Below are 17576 nucleotides of genomic sequence, written 5' to 3' on the forward strand. Positions count from 1 at the left end.
TGAAAACTTTACTAAGGGACATTAAAAAAAATGCAAGTAAATTTTTTTTTTTAATTTCTTTCTCATTCTAAACTGGCTTCCCCCACCCCCAGATGTCTTTTTTAAAAGAAAACACCTTAGAGATTTTGAATTGAAAGGAGGAAAAATGTAAAAAGAAAAAAGAAAAAAAAAAAAAATCACCAGGCAGTGGTGATATACAGCTTTAATCCCAACATTCGGGAAGCAGAGGCAGGCGGATCTCTACAGAGCGAGTTCCAAAACAGGCCTCACAGCTACTAAGAAAACAGTGTCTCATAAAAAGCAAATAAAAAATAAGAAACTCAGCCACTATAAAATGAAGCTATCTCCTTTGTGTATCCCTTTCTAAAGGCAAAGGTCCAACTCTCCACGCACATGTGCCTACCTGGAAACTGGGAAGGACACTAGACTAACCCAGCACCACTGTAAAAATGGCTGATTTATAAGTGGGGAGATGTGAATATGCAGGATATTACATGCTGTCCATCCCAGGGAGCAAATACCTCCACAGTAAGATCACTTCAGGAAACCTAACACAAAGCAAAAGCACCATCCAAGATTAGCATGGGAATCCTCTCCAGTCCAAATGTATATGATTATCAGAGTGTTAATGAAGTTCCCTACATACAGTATGGCAGCACTAACTTCATTATCCACCTAAAGCCTCTTCCCATTCTGTCTACCTCTGGGTCGTAGCACCAACTTCACCAGTGATCCAAGCTAGGTGCCTGGATATCATCTGGAAACATCATTTACTCCTTCCTCTGTCCCAGCCAGAGGAGGCTGAATCTGAAAATAAGATCAAGGAACAAATGCTGTCTGGCTATAGGTCCAAGTTCACCACTCCTGTACTACAGCACAAGCCTGACTACCCACCTGAGGGCAAATGATAGAATGAGCCTCAAGACACCACCAGCCCCCTTCCAACCTTTCTAGCCTTATCTGTTAGGATTTATGCCCCAGACCATACAAGTTCTCATGCTCCAACCACAACATGGTCTGTTTACCATATGTCACATCCCTCCCATGACAAGCCCATGTTTGCAAATTTTGCTCTGACCCTAGAATTTTCTTCTCAACAATCCAAGATTTCATTTCAAACCTTATTCAAGAACTATCCCAATGTTCCTGACTTTTCTAGATAGTTATAGGCCAGGTGTAAAATCCAGGAAGAAAAGGGATGGGCTTTATCATATCGATGTTCTTATAGGTGGCTATCAGCCCAGTATAATTTTGTGATTATAAGCTTAGTGTTGCTCTTATTCATATCAGCAACCTAGGAGACTAGAAAGTAAAACTATCACTAGGAACAAACTATTTTAGGGCCCAGTATAATAGAGCATGACTTTAATCCCAGTACTTGCAAGGAAGAAGCAGGAAGATCTCTGTGAGTTCAGGGCCAGCATGGTTTGCACAGAAAGTTCTAGGACAACCAGGCTTACACAGAGATCCTGCTTCAAAAAAGAAAAATGAAAAACCTCAAGAATTTCTGGAAATATTCTGAGGTCCCAAGTATACCATAAAGATATTATATAATGCTAAGAATATTGCCAATGCTTACACAGGAAGTAATGTTACGCCAGATTTATGTTAAAATAATTAATAGAATCTCGAAATGTATTATAAATCTGATGAAAACGACAATCGTACTGTTATTCCTGGCTATGTTTTCATTCACAGCAGTTAAAAGACAAAACAAACCCAGTCTTTTATTAGTTAGTGGTAAAATAATTAAGGTTTTTCTTTTGGTAAGCTATGTTTAATCGTGGTTGAACAAAAATAGAATAGCTAACTGGCATAACATTTTCTTTAAAAAAAAAAAATGGGTTTAAAAACACATTTCCTATTTCCAAATGATTCAACCCTTTTACAACAAGGTTGTGCAAAATTACCTCGGCCAACCATCAACAAGATTGACACTATAACTTATATAATCCATTGCTATTATCTACAGAAGCCTGCAAATATACTTGATAAATACAGAAATTAAAAAAAAAAAAAAAAAAAAAAAGGTTGGTCTGCACAATGTATTTAAACTGAGACAATTTCCATTGGTGAAAAGTTACACTGTAGCATTTGGTAAAGGCAAGAACATGTGATTCCTTTTTTTTTTTTAATTCCAAATATAACTCACTGTATTTAGCACCTCCTGTACTTTCCAGTATATTAGATAATTGCATTCCATGTTAAAAACAAAATAAAGGAAAACATTCCTGCCACCTACCTTTTCATAAAAAAAAAAAAATACTGAAACTATTAAACATATATGAGTGTAGCTTGTGAAGGTTAGAATGACTAATACAAAAATTACTCATTTCTTAATTTAAAAAAAAAAAATTGAGGACTTAGAGGCTTTGAAGAATGGCAACAAAAGCAGGGAGAAATGTAGTCATTGGTTTGGGCAAAAAGAGAGCTCTGTGGCCAGGCAGTGGTGTCACATGCTTTTAATCCTAGCTCTCCAGAGCAGAGAAGTCAGATCTCTATGAGTACAAGGCCAGCCTGGATCTACAGAGACATTCCAGGACAGCCAAGGCTACACAGAGAAACCCTGCCTCAAAAAAAAAAAAAAAAAAAAAAAAAAAAAAAAATAAGAGACGTAAAGACAGACAGTGTTGTAAATAATGCTCTGGAGAGCCATATAATACCAGTGGCTGAGAGCCCTGCCCCACATTAATCAGAACACTCTCCCTGCCCCAACTTTTGGTCCATTTGTACTGAGCTTCAGAAAAGAATTCCATCTGAACAAAGACACCCGTGACCTTAAAGTCTGAGAATCACTAAGAAGGATTAACAGATAATAGCAATCTGAATCTTGTGTGATACCGACCTAAAAGCAGTAACAGTGAATACGATATAAAGTAGTAAAACAGGCTGAGGATGTAGCCCAGTAGTAGAGTACTTGCCTAGCATATATAAGGCCTTGGGTTCAGTTCAATCCCCAGCACCATGGGACGGAGGGGAGGGAGGGAGGGAGATACACAAGTATAAAGAATAAGACAGAAATGGAGAGTAATATGACCAAAATACATTATGTGTATATTTGTAAATATCAACATCGCACAATTCATTATTTGGTACAAATAATATATACCAATAAATTTTAAAAGAACAACAAAAAAAAAATTAAGCAACAGGCAGACTGGTGCGTAAAATTTCTCTGCTTTCATGGGTTAAGTTTGTTCTTTTGATTCTGGTCAATTGTGTTGGGTTACTGTTTACAGGAGAGTCTGAAGTCAAGCTTTTCCAACAGCTTGGATTAGCAGAAGGATAGCAGATGATTTCAACAGATGATCTCAACATATGATTTTCTTTCTTTCTTTCTTTCTTTCTTTCTTTTTTTTTTTTTTTTTTTTTTTGGGCTGTGAACCCCAAGTAAAGAGCTTTGGCAAGGGATGCTAAGATCAGGCTGCTATGCAGTATTGTTTGGTATATTTGTTTAGGTGGATGGGAGGGGCCAGCACAATACTAGGTAAAGGACCTATCTTGCTGTGACAATCTGCACAAGAAATCACATCCCTTTCCAAGGAAGAACACTCCATATGCCTTTTGAGACAGGGGCTCTCTGTAGCCCTGGCTGACCTTGAACTCACAAAGATCTCCCTGCCTCTTTGTCCCAAGTGATGGGATTAAAGATGACACTCCAGATTCTTAACATTTATTTCTACCCATGCTTCCACTTTATGGACAATTAATGTCATCAAAATTCACAAATTGGTATTTATAATAAAAATTTCCTAAATAAATCATGCTATCTGTAAAGTAATGTTTTGTTTTCTCTGAGAATGAACAAGATAGAAAGAAAAGCTTCACTGTTAATAACTAGGTCCATGACAGAAATTTCAACCAGTTTATACTACCACAATTGAAATTGTGAAAAGAGAAGAGACAATGTATTATCAAACTTATCTGTAACCATAATCTTATATATTGTACACGCCAAAAATGCTTCTACAGCAAGTAAAACCATTGATTTCCCTATTTGCAAACTTTACATAACTCAAACAGTATTTCTTAATGTCTGTTGCTTTGTAAGAAATTGTAATTTGAGTTTCTCCATATTAAGACTCAATTTCCAATAATCAGGGTCAGAACAAAACCAGTACTCGCCATTTGCATTTTGAAAACAAACTAATATCACTCAATGATAAAAAATAGTATTTTCAAAATACCAGTAAAACAAAAACCAACATCAACAATAATATGAACTATAAGTGACATTTAGTTCTTAACTGGACCTCCTTTTTGAGAGCTGAAAAATTAAAAATGGTAGTTGATTCCAAACACAGGAAAATAGAAGCTGCTATGAACACACTCTTCAAATTATATAACTGACCTATTTAAGATATAGGAATCATGATTCCAGTTCCTTTCCCAATCATTGCAGTATAAATATATTCCTATAATATATGCTAATAAAGTACTGGTACCGACAAAAACAGTATAGTGATGAGGAGAAATGATCTACATGAGGCCAGACTTAACTATCTTGGTTTTGTACTAAAAGACAAATCAGAATAAGTTCCAGTGGTTTAGTTTCTCAAAATTATGTTCCTTATAGACACTGATTTCGTCCAAAGAGAATTTGATATAAAACCTTCTTCAAGATCCCAAAATGCCTATTCCTTTAAAACTCATTCTTAAAACAGAGGAATTAGTTGCCTTATTCTTTTTTATGCTTCAATTATTTTCAGAGTAAGATATAAGTAACATTTATAATGAGTTTTTAGAATTCTATATTGTCAACAACGTATCAATATTTCATCTGGCTATAATACTCCTCATTGATTCTACTCATAACATTTATATCATTAAAATAACTACCAAAACACAACAATTTATATTTGTATTTTTTGATATTTAACATTTTCTTTTAAAATTTATTGCATGAAGCCAACAGAAATTTAGTTTATCTCTGACATAAAGTTTCAAATACTTCAGCTTTTTAAAACAAATTATTTCTATTCTTTTAAGCAACATGTAGTTTAAGAATCCAATTATGACTTTGACCAGTGAGGGCATGCCTCAAATTTCAAAACAACTTTTAGGGCAGTGCTTCCTAGCCAGCAGGTCATGACCCCTTTGGGAGTCAAATGACCCTTTCACATTGAAAAACACTACACACACACACACACACACACACACACACACACACACACCAGTAGCCAAGTTTGTTAGGAAGTATCAAAGAAAATAATTTTATGTGTGGGTGTCATTACAAAATGGAGACCTGTATTAAAAGGTCAAAGAATTAGGAAGGTTTAGAACCACTGTGTTATAGCCAGGCTCGTACCCATTAGATCTTATTCTAATGTTAAATCCTTAGGATCAGCAGTAGGTTAAAAATTGTATTTTAGAAACCTATGTATTTCTTCATAAAAAGCAAATAACATGACTGAAATACCAGCTACCTGGGAATCAGAAGACAGGAGGCCAGCCCTAAGTGAAGAATTTGAGGCTAGCTTGATCAACATAGAGACCTTGTATCTCTGATGGCTCCCATGTCCTAGTATCAAAAATTACGTTTTAGGACAGGATGGACAAATCTAAACAATTTCAAATGAGTTTTAAGAAATAACTAGACTAAGCTCACAGGATTATGCTTCAAGAAGATACTTCTAACATAAGGAAGAGTTCACATTTTGTGGAAAATAACTTAGGAATTACCTTAAATATATATACGACTAAAAAGTTGACAAGAAAGGTTTGCTTTAACATATACATAGCATTTCAGTTGAAGAATACAGAGAAAGCACAGACACTTTACCTGCTTCCTGTGAATTTAACACTTCTAAGGCATGCATCATGGCACTTGCGAAGACATTGGCATCCTCTTTGCTGCCAAAGTTGAGACCATACACCTGTCTAGCATCCCGCCATTGGTGGAAAGTCTGTGTAGCTTGATTGTACTTTAGCCCTTTAGGAATGGCACAATTTATCACGACCTAAAAGACAATGATTTAATAAAGTCAGGATGATTGATAATTGGAAAAATAATATAAGCCAAGGAAAATCCTGACTGTGGGTTATTTATTAAAACCGGTTCCTAGCAGACTTTTTTTCAAAACTAGTTAGAACAATTACCTCAGTAAAAGCAAGTCTACAGAAATGAGTCTGACAAAACTTAAGGTATCCTAGAGTTACAAAAGGCCTGCGTTAAAATAGTAAATCAACAAAACAAAAACAATCCACCTCATTAAATACACTTGAACATGTTTGCTGAAAAACTACAAACACAAAACTGGAAAATTAACTGTAAGGGGCCCTCTTGACTCCCCCATCCTGAGGATTTGAGAAAAGCAGAGTTACAGAACCCATGTTCAGCTGGGTGGTGGTGGCGCATGCCTTTAGTCCCAGCACTTGGGAGGCAGAGGCAGGCAGATCTCTGTGAGATGTACCCATCCTCTATCCTCATATTCACATGAGAGTCCTCTGCTTGTCAGTGCAATGGTGGTTTGTTCATTTTCATTGCTTTATGAAACATTCCTTTGTATAAACTACCAATCTACCCGTCCCAATCTACCCATTATTGTACTAACATTTTTCTGCTCAGAATTTGTGGCTTCCACAAATGACTTTAAAATTCTACTAAACATCACCTGTTATACACAGGAGTTACACTGAACATGTACCCACAAGTGGAATTAACATAGGTCGTGTGCATTTCACTTTAGTAGAAAAAACTACATGTAGCTTTCTAAGTTTGTCCTACCATTCATTTACTCTTCCAGAGCAGTGTATGAAAATTTGTATAGCTCCATATACTATGCAGCATTTCTACTGATAATGTTAGTCTTTATAGCAATTCTGGTGTGTGTCTTTGTTTTTGGTGTACATTACACTACTCTGCTCACTAATGAGATTTAGTACTTTTCCAAGTTCTGGAAAAACTTTTAACTTATTATGTTGTGTGTGCATAATGGGGTTAGGAAGAAGGCATGCATGTCATGGCACATGTGTAGAGGTCAAATGACAACTTTGTGGCACTGGCTCTCTTCCCACCTTTATGAAGATTCTAGGGATAAAATTTAGGTTCCGGGGCTACATAGCATGTGCCTTTACCCAGTAGATTACACATACATAGGCTCCCTTTCTGTGTTTTATTTTCTTCAAAACATTTCTATTGTGAATTCCTCTGGTTCTTTTTTCTCTCCTCTGTGATCCATCTTTTTCTCCACATATTATCCCAAAAGGGAAGGTATTCATGCGATAAATATCTTGTGCCATTCCATAACTTGCCTACTCACTCTTAGTGATGTTTACTTTCTTTTATTTCAGATTAGTAATACTATTTTCTTTTAATGTTTTTTGTGTTCTGCTTAAGAAATATTTCTCAATCTAAGTAATGAAAATACTATCTCATTTTGTCTTATAGGAGCTTTATTACTGTTACCACTAACATCTGTATCTCTAGTACAACTGGAATTAATTCAAGCCTATGGTATGAGATGGGTTCTGAGTCACTTCTATAATCAAAGATGCAGGCCTATCAATAGTCACAAATTGTGTTTTGTTCCACTGGTAAACATATCAAGTATTTGCCCAACTCTAGTGTCTTAACTACTGAAGCTTTCTGCTGTAAAACTTTGTTTTACTCTGTTCCGCATTACTACTTTAGCAATTTTGGTTTTCTTTGTATAACACTACCATTTACACTCTCAATGTCAATTTCCAAATTTAAGACTGCACTGGGAAAAAAATTAAAAAGGGCAGGGATAGCACATGCCGTAAAACTCAGCACTCAAAGGAGGCAGAGGAAAATGAATCTCTAATTTTACAGAGTGAGGTCCAGGACAGCCAGGGCCACACAAAGAATCCCTGTCTCGGGGGGAAAAAACAAAAATAAAAAAGGCTGCATTGAAGCTAACAGAACAATTTGATCACTAATGCCAGGGTTATCTCATGAGTATCATGTATTCCTTATTTAGGCTGGCCTTAACACTCAATGATTCTCTGTATATCTTGAGTACCTATTGTAAATTTGTCAGGTATTTGATAAAATATTGTTATTTAGTTTTAAAATGTTCTCTATAGGCTCATGATTGAACACTTGGTGCCTAGATGGTGAGACTGCTTTAAAAAGCTGTAGAACTTTCAGGAGGCTGAGTATTTCTAGAGGAAGTAGGTCACTGGGGGAAGCCCTAAAGATCTACAGCCTGGCTTCACTTCTGATTCATCCTCTGCTTCCTAGTTGGCAATTGGATGTGACCAGTCACATCCTTCTGACTTAAGTTACTTTAGTCATTGTATTTTATAACAGTGTTAGAAAAGTCACTAAGACACTATTGTAAACAGTATCATGTAAAGTCATTTAGTAACTCAGATAAAAACTACTTTAGACACAACATACCAAGAGCATTTTTAAACTTATTTCTTGATTCTAACCTATTAGTAATCTAGGATTTATTTATGTTCAGGTTTCTTCCCTCCAAATACATAACCATGTTACCTACAACTAACTCTTTCATTTCTTCTTTTTAATCCTTGTATATTTTATTTTCTCTTTCTTACCTTAATCTACTTGCTAGACATACAACAATGTTAAAAAGATATGGTTAACACCAAGTATCTTTCGTCTGATGCTATCTTCTGAAGAGTACTGATATTAATTAAGCTTGTTAGGTAAAGATGCACCATAAAATGCTTAAGTTGTGATAAATTACAGCAAGGACATAAAAGAAACAAGCTTGTTGAGAAGATAGGGAAACAAGTCATAAGCTGACTTCACAGACAAGGTCAATACCCTAGCAGGTTACAAGAGTATTCCGGCTGGAGAGATGGCTCAGTGGTTAAGAACACTGGCTGCTCTTCCAGAAGACCTAGGTTCAATACCTAGCACCCACATGTCAACTCATAACTGTCTATAATTGTACTTCCAGGGGATTTGACACCTTCACACTAAAGCAAATAAAATAATTTAAAAACAAACAAACAAAAAAAGCTAACAAGGAATTTTTAAAAAATGTTGACCAGGCTAAAAAAAAATTAGGTTCATGTTAGATGAAACATACCATTTACATGGACTCAGATTGCACAAGATCATAACACAGTTTGGGAATATAGTATGCAGGCAAAACATCCATTCATGGAAGAAAGATGTCCAAAAATTTTTAAAGGTTTTTTTTTTTTTTTTTTTTTGCTGTTTTTCAAGAGAAGGGTTCCCTTCTCTTGTGTAGCCCTGGCTGTCTTGGAACTTAACTTACTGTGTAGAACAGGCTTGGCCTTGAACTCACAGAGATGTGCCTGTCCCTTCCTCCCAATTACTGGGTTCGAAGGTGTGCACCACCTCTACCCAGCTAGTTTTTATCTTTTAGTTTTCATTTTGTTCTCCCTAACAGCATCATGGGCAGTACTAACATGACTCTAACCCAGTGGTTCTCAACCTGTGGACCAAGACCCCACTGGGGGTCGAATGACCCTTTCACAGGGATCACATATCAGATATCCTGTATAGCCATATTTACATATGATTCATAACAGTAGCAATATTACAATTAGGAAGTAACAATGAAAACAATTTTATAGTTAGGGGCTCACCACAGCATTAATACTGTATTAAAGGGTTGTAGTGTTAGGAAGGTTGAAAACCACTGATCTAATCTAAGGGACCATTCTGCTGGAAGACAGATGAAAAGTGTAGCTGAACAACAGACAGGCAGTGATGAGTGGAGTTTTGGGTAGAAACTGAGGAGACTACAGACTATAACACAGAGAGGAAATTGAAGCACAGAAGAAAAGGAAAGGCTAGGGAGGAAGAAGGGGACATGCAACAAAGATAAGATGTGAACTAATTACTGGAGACTAGCCCAGAACTATCAGAGAAGCGCTGCATTTTAAATCAGGTATCCTAAGAGTTTCACTGCAACCCATGTCAGTCAATCACTTATGTAAGGGACAAACTACAGTTTCTATTTTCCAGGGAAATTCCTAAATCTCCTCAGACAAAAAGAAGAGGGTTTTCTCTTTGTTCTCTTTTTATGAGATGCAGCCTCTCTGAGTCCCAATTTTCTGCATAAATGCAAGTTTCAAATTGCATGCATGAGAAATATGTCCCAAGCTATTAATACTTTAAAAACCAACTTCAAATTAATGGTTACTGCAGCATCTATTTACACTACATCTTACTAGAAAATTATAGACCTAACTTTAACAAGAACTCACGGGCACAGATAGAATTTAGCTGTATTTTCTCTGCACTTTATAGCAGGATGGCTTTAAACATTACTTTGGATTACATCTTTGGAAAACACTTTACATTGTACTTCATCTTTGTCTATTCTGAATTTAGATTATAAAAACTGGTCATTTGGATGTCCAAATAAGACAATCTAATGAAGAAAAAAAACAAACAAAACAGCTCAGTGAGACTTGATGGATGATAGTTCAATCTCCAGATCCTACAAAGTGGTAAGAGAAACAGACCTTCACATGTGCACGTCTGCACTCACACACAAGTTATAAATGGTTCTGGCAGACCCTTACCTGATGGTCTTGAATCTTTCTGCCCACCACTCTGAATGTATTGTTTCCTGTGTGGTGATATATATGCACTCTGCTGAACCCAGTTGAGCCACCAGCTGGCACCCACTTCTTATTGGCATCATCATAAACCATCACAGCAGCTCTTGCCTGACAGATACTCTGTTCACTGTAAAAAAAAAAAAAAAAAAAAAAAAAAAAAAAAAGAGAGAGAGAGAGATATTTAAGATAAGTGAGGTATGCCATAGAGCCATGAGCCAAGATTAACCAACACTGTTAATAACTAACAGTGGCAACTTATAGTAAGGGTGGAGTTTGGGAACACCAGAAGTATTTTATCCTAGATGTATCTAATTTATTATCAAACTGAGTGAATCTGTTAATACAACTAAACATTAACCACCACCTGTTTAACTATCCAATGGTGACCTGTCTTGACCTGTCTGAAATATTTTCTGCTTATGGACAAAATTAGTTTTATCATTAGGATCACTTAAAGGTCTCTAACAAATTCAGTCAAAGGAGTATCTGTTCTTCCAAACATGGAAATAAAACTATCAACGGCTAACAACATGATTGAGTCCTTCTGTTCCCTTTAGTCAAGTTAATATCCTACACTTGAACATTTTTTCCCCTTTGAAGTATAAGAATAGGGGGCTAGAGAAAGAGCTCAGAGGTTAAGAGAGCTTAATGCTCTCATAAAGAGCACAATTGTTGAGTACAAGCACCCAGACTGGACAACTCACAACCACCTGTAATTCCAGCCAGGAGACCCAATGTCTCTGGTTACCACTTGTAATGAAAGTATTTGTCCAATCAACCAATATCTGCCTCAGGAGACCTCAAGACAACACACTATGTGGGTTTTCCCTAGAACCCTCAGAAAGGGCTAACCACACCCTCCCCAACTCGTGCTTTAATTTTCCATTAGGGACATTCTACAAAACCTAAAATACAAACGGCAACACTGTACTAAGTCCTGTAGTGCTATCTCAACTTTTATGCTGCCTAGAAATTTTCTGGAACTAGAGACTAAAAGGAGGTAAACTAAACTCAATAAGCTTCACTTCTAATAACTCACACAGGGAAAAAAATGTATAAATGTGACAAAACCTAAAGTTCTCATACTTGAGAGAAATAAAGAAACCAGACCCTCACTCAGCCCCATGACAGACCGCAGAAAAGACATGTAAGCCTCTGACTCAGCACATGACACATAGAAAATCCAAAAACCCCCTAGCCTCCTAGATACTTGGTTCATGGGAACTGTTTGGCCACAAAAGAATCTCCAGGGGAAACAAAAACCTCCCCTTGTAGTCTCCAGGATACAGTTCTAAAAATTATTGCTATCTATGAACAACAGGCCACCTGCAAGAAACAAGACAAAGCCTTAGAAACCACAGAAATGTTCCCTGTCAGCACTGGTTAATGAGAATAATCAGTACACAGGTATTTCATACCAAAATATAACTTTGAGAAATTCCCTATTGTTCCCCAAATGTCAATCAATCAGAAATCAACCCATATCTACTGATAGAATTCTGTGATTTCTGTCTGTAAAACCTGACAGGGAACTTGATTCCTGTCATGGTTGGATGAACAATAAACCTCCATTTGTATCAGTGGGTCTGTATCCCTGGGATCTCTTTGAGGATCTTTGTGACTTGGGCACAACAAAGACAAGTCAATGACTAAAGCCTGGGTTGTTGTTCTTTTTTTTTAATTACATTATTGAAAGGTATTTTTCAGTACAGAAATTATAAACTCATTAGTCACAAGAGAAACAAATACTAAGTGACAACTTTATCTAAGTACAGCAAAGATGACTGAAATAAGCAAAGTTTCCTAAGCTTACAAGTGCAGAAACAAATTTACTATGAAATGAAAAAGACAAACAACCCTGTGAATTAATGTAAAATGTTATCTCAAAAAATTAATACTGGCCAGGCCCACACAAGCCTTTAATACAGGTACTTGAGAGGCATAGGATGACAGATCTCTGAGTTAAGACCAACCAGGTTGTAAAACAAGACTCCATCTTTTAAAAAAACAAATAAATAAATAAATGATAACTTCATCAGATGCAACAGTACACACATGTAACTCTGGCAATCTTACGGAGACAGAACACAGGAGACAACTCACAAAAGGTGACAGTCCCTCTACCAACTCTGGCCACAGATGTGACACATATTAAGCCAACAGTAATCACAATTTTTATTTCATGGACTTACAAATCTAAAATAGACTGGGTGAATCAATCAATAAGGAATGGGATGTCAATGTTTTGGTCTATTAGCATCTTGGGTAGATAAGAAACTGCAGAGGGAAGACCATCATAAGAGGTTAAAATGAGGATTTTAAAAAAAGAAAAAAATCTCTAAGAGTAAAAGAGATAGAGAAATGGCTCAGCACTTAGAACAGCTTCTCTTCCAGATGACCCTGATTTCATTCCCAGCAGCCGCCCACAACTATCTGTAAATCCAGTCCCAGGAAATCTGGCCTCTGCAGGCACCAGGCACATATGTAGCACATACATATACATATGCAAAACACCAAATACGCAGGCAAATACCTATACACATTACAAAAATCAAAAACTTAAAATGATCAAGCGTAGTAACTTTAGTTTTCTAGACATTACATTGCTCATGTTTGTATTTTATCTATTTTATTTTAGTCCGGTGAAATCATCGAAGATATGATTTAAAATAAGATGGCTCTGTGAGGTACAGCACACAGGAGGCTGATGGCAGGAAGAGTAAAAATTCAAAGCCAGTCTGGTTACAGAGAAAAACTCTTAGCTAATTATGGCTGTTCTCAGCCACAGAAAGCATTGCTGGTATATATCCAAGAACAGAACATTGCATCTTTATATGCACCATTGACAAACCTCAAAATAAAAACTTGTCAAAATCTTTACATTTTTGAAAATACTTTGGTAAATCTGTTAGGCTACCTTTCAGAATGAAAAATCCCTTAACCACTATTCTTTCCTCATACTTAAAATGTAGAAAGGAGGTTCATTAAGATATACAGATTTAAATCTAATAAATTTTGGTGTGTGATGCTTATTTTGTTTGCAAATTTATAAATATTTATTAAAAATGGTATTCTACCATCTCCCAAAAACAATAAAACATCTGTGTTGTAGAATGTTATTTTAAGGTGTTATAGTTGTTTATGCTCTGGAACATTTATTTAATGATGCTAAGAAAGGATAGGTGTGGGGTTGGCAAGCAGAAAATAAATAGGAGGAATCTGGTAAGAGGAAAGAGGGCCTCCAAAAGAGCAAAATGCCAAAAGAGTTAAAAATAAATAAATAACAAAGCAACAACATTCTGGCATAACAACATGGGCCCAAATTTCCATGTAGGGTCTAAAAAAGCTGAGAAAAATAAAATACAATACAATAAAATAAAGAACATGGCTCCTTTAAGTGGCACTGCCGGTCATTCAGCAGCATTAAGCTAAGTAATAACCTCTGTGGCAACCTGGGTAGCAGACTCCATAGCTAGAAAGATTTAGTGCAGCTCTCAGTCATGAACCTCCCACCTGGCTTTCCCAACCTGAGAAGTGGGCAGAGCCAGCAAACTCAGGCATGTGGAGGAAACAGGTGTAGCTGAACAGTCTAAAGTTTGCTTGGGCTGTCAAAAAAGGCTAAAAGACACACATTTAAAAAAGGTCAAGACGTTAAAAAAAAAAAAAACTCGAAAAGGGTTCCAGTGTGTTTTATAATGTGCAGGAGGCTTAAGAAAGAAAAAACGGGGGAGGGGGTACGGGCAGTCATAGAAAGAAAAGAGTCTGCATAAGATGGGAAATAACAGGGAGTCAGGGTCAGGTATGCTATTGTGTTAATTTTGAATCTTTTTGAATGCTGCTGGGAGACCTGGGATTGTGAACAAGACTGCAAAACTGAACCAACCTAGATACTTTAGGAATATCTTAAATTTAAAAAGTCACAAAGTATATTTTACAAATGGAAATCAAGTCTGTTTTGGTGTTTTGTTCCTACAGGAAACAAGAGGCTATGGATTCATTCCAGGCTGATATGAATCTGGTTTGATCAAGGAGACCTCCTGAAACTTGACAGGTGGTATATAAACAAAGATGGCTGCTGGTCTTTCCAGGACTTGGCTATTATCTCAAATTTTCTCAGGAAGCCCCTAACAATCCCTAAAGACACTTTGTCCACAGATAACAGGACACAATCTAGAGAAAACAAGGCCCACATTCCCAAGAGTTGGGTTGTGGGAGATGGATGTTTGTTATATTTAGGGGAATACAGGATAAAAAAAAAAAAGACAACTACTAATCTCAGATATTTTGCATTAGCACGGAATATAGTGTATTGCTACAAATTTAAAGTTAATTTTGTTACACTGTATATCTGTTGCCACTCTTGTTTGGAGTAATGTGCTTATGCAGTTTATTTAAAAATATATAAATAAGAAATGAAGTTCTATAAGAATTTAACTTGTAGTCACATTAGGTATATTTTTAAGGTTAAATAGATATATTTTAGATAGATGATTTTCAAACGCTTCAAAGACCTATAAAATATAACACTTAAAATGTTTGTAACCCAATTTACTTTATAAAAGGACGGTGGGTGTAGCGGTCTTACCTGTAACAGTGAAGGCAAGGGTATAAAGATTTCACTACATCCATGATAAAGGACAAATGGGTGTTTACTGGGAAACACCTACACAGCAAAATACAAAGAACCATGGGAGTGCTTCTCTGCCCTTCCTACTGGATCTGCCAACCTAAGAGAGAGCCCACCTTATGTTTCCCTCTTCCATCTGCCTGGAGCCACGCCCAAAGGGGTATGGCCACTGTTACAGGCAGGACCGCTTACAGATGGGCATTAAGAAACTTTGAGTTTGCTTTCATTGAGGCCAAGGTTAGCCACTATGCCATGCAGATTGGACATGTAATACACATAAAGACTGCTGAACTTTGCCAAAAGAAGGCAGGACAGTCCATCAAAATTCCTGCTTCACAGAAAAGTTTATCAGATATTCTAGGCCTGTAGGCTGAAGATGGATGCCCCAAGGTTGCAGAGGAACTTTGGGTGACTCTCCAGGAATTCCAATGTGTCTGTCCTTTCTAGAGTTTTGGAAGTTGCTTGCAATGTACTTCCTGTTTACTCAGGTAATATATCATTCTGGGGTTCTTTGGAGTTAAAGACTAGATAGTTATAGCTGCAGTTTTCCTTAGTTATCGTAGAAAGTAATTTAGGTGTAAAACTTTGGATACACTAAGATAGGATAAATAATGCATTATTTTCTCTGAATATGCTAATTACACATGGATAGAATATTGCAAATTAAGTCTTATTGTATATAGTTTTACTATGTTAAAGTTAAGACCTTTCTTTTTTTAGACCAAAAAAGGGGAAACGTTGTAGAGTATTACTTTAAGATGTGTTACATTTGTTTATGCTCTGGAACATTTGTTTAATGATGTAAAGATGTGCCACTTTTAACTCTGAAGCTGTGATTCTTGGCCTGTCTAAGACACCTGATGGCTAATAAAGAGCTGAACCGCCAATAGCAAGGCAGGAGAAAGGATAGGCAGGGCTAGCAGGCACAAGAGAATAAATAGGAGAAATCTGGGAACAGGGAGGAGCAAGATAGAACAAGGAGAGAAAGACATCAGAGGCTAGTTACCCAGCTACACAGCTAGCCACAGAGTAAGAGTGGCAGTAAGATTTACAGAAGAAAAGAAAAAATCCAGAGGCAAAAGGTGGGCAGGATAATTTAAGAAGAGCTGGCAAGAAACAAGTCAAGCTAAGGCTGAACATCTGTAATTTAGAATAAGCCACCATGTGTGATTTATTTGGGAGCTGGGTGGTGGAACTGAGCATTGACGATGATTTGAGATTTTCGTCGTCAATGCTCAGTTCTATGATTGAAGGTGTATATGTTTAGAAGCTCTAGAGCATAGGTATAAAGAGTATAGAACTTTATCCAAGGAACTTGAGTAACTGGTTAGGAATAATATAAAAACAAGGTTTCCATTATAAAAGACTGTAAAAATGCTTTAAAAACTATGACTTCAGCAGACAAACCAAAAAGATTAAAGGTTGATGAGGATGTGACACAATGGAATTATACTAAACAGGTAGACTTTTATAGGCATTCCATGTGACTGATTGAATCATTCGGACCCACTCCTGGGTCCAAATGCCCAGAGAAACTTTAGGGACCTTTAGAAAGGACAGAGGAAGAAGGAGGAAGGGAGAAGGAAGGATGCTAAGGGGGGGGGGGAATGCTTTAAATAAAAATAAAGGGATACACACTAACAAATGATAAAAGTATTTCCTACTCTAAGAAGTATGGCTAACTCTTATATGCAAAAATTTCAGAACAAAAAATTATAACCACAGAAAACTTCTGCAGTCTGAATATATCTCACAGTCCAAATACACACTTGCAGGTTTGTTTGTTTTTTCTTTTCTTTTTAGTTTTTTCAAGACGGGGTTTCTCTGTGTAGTCCTGGAACTCACTCTGCAGACCAGGCTGGTCTGGAATTTACAGAGATCTGTCTGCTTCTCTGCCTCCGCCTTCCCAAAGTAGCAACAAAAATAATTTTATGGTTGGGGTGCCCATAACCTGAGGGTTGCAGCATTAGGAAGGTTGAGAAGAAATGCTGACATGGGGGGCTGCAGACTGACATGGGGGGCTGCAGAGATGGCTCAGAGGTTAAGAGCATTGACTGCTATTTCAGAGGTTCTGAGTTCAATTCCCAACAACCACATGGTGACTCACAACCTTCTTCTGGCATGTAGGAATACACAGAGGCAGAATGTTGTATATGTAATAAATCTTTAAAAAAAAAAGAAAGAAAGAAAGAAAGAAAGAAAGAAAGAAAGAAAAGAAAGAAATGCTGACATAGATCTGAGCACTGGCGGTATGTGTGGAAGGGATTCAGCAGCAAGAAACTCAGGCAAATGGGGGAAGCCAAAAAAAGTGTTGCCAATGAGTAAATGAACATTAAAAAGCTGTGCAAGTCCAGAGTCGTGCATCCTGGGGAGGTGGGACTGGAGGTGGGGGGAATGGGTGCACCTGTCCACT

The 17576-nt window shown here is 36.9% G+C and overlaps 1 protein-coding gene across 10 annotated transcripts in view; it reads right to left on the reverse strand.

The window, feature by feature from the left end:
* The window catches only part of Enah (ENAH actin regulator), a 104780-nt gene that overhangs the window by 43834 nt on the left and 43370 nt on the right, over positions 1-17576 (reverse strand). For all 10 annotated transcript variants that reach the window (XM_051186466.1, XM_051186462.1, XM_051186464.1 and 7 more), the window contains 2 exons: positions 10498-10663; positions 5783-5960 (listed from right to left, as the gene is read on the reverse strand). In XM_051186466.1, the coding sequence (XP_051042423.1) occupies positions 5783-5960; positions 10498-10663 (344 nt within the window). The remainder of the gene's footprint in view (positions 1-5782; positions 5961-10497; positions 10664-17576) is intronic.

Source organism: Phodopus roborovskii, unplaced genomic scaffold (assembly GCF_943737965.1).
Source record: "Phodopus roborovskii unplaced genomic scaffold, PHOROB, whole genome shotgun sequence".
NCBI classification, from domain to species: domain Eukaryota; kingdom Metazoa; phylum Chordata; class Mammalia; order Rodentia; family Cricetidae; genus Phodopus; species Phodopus roborovskii.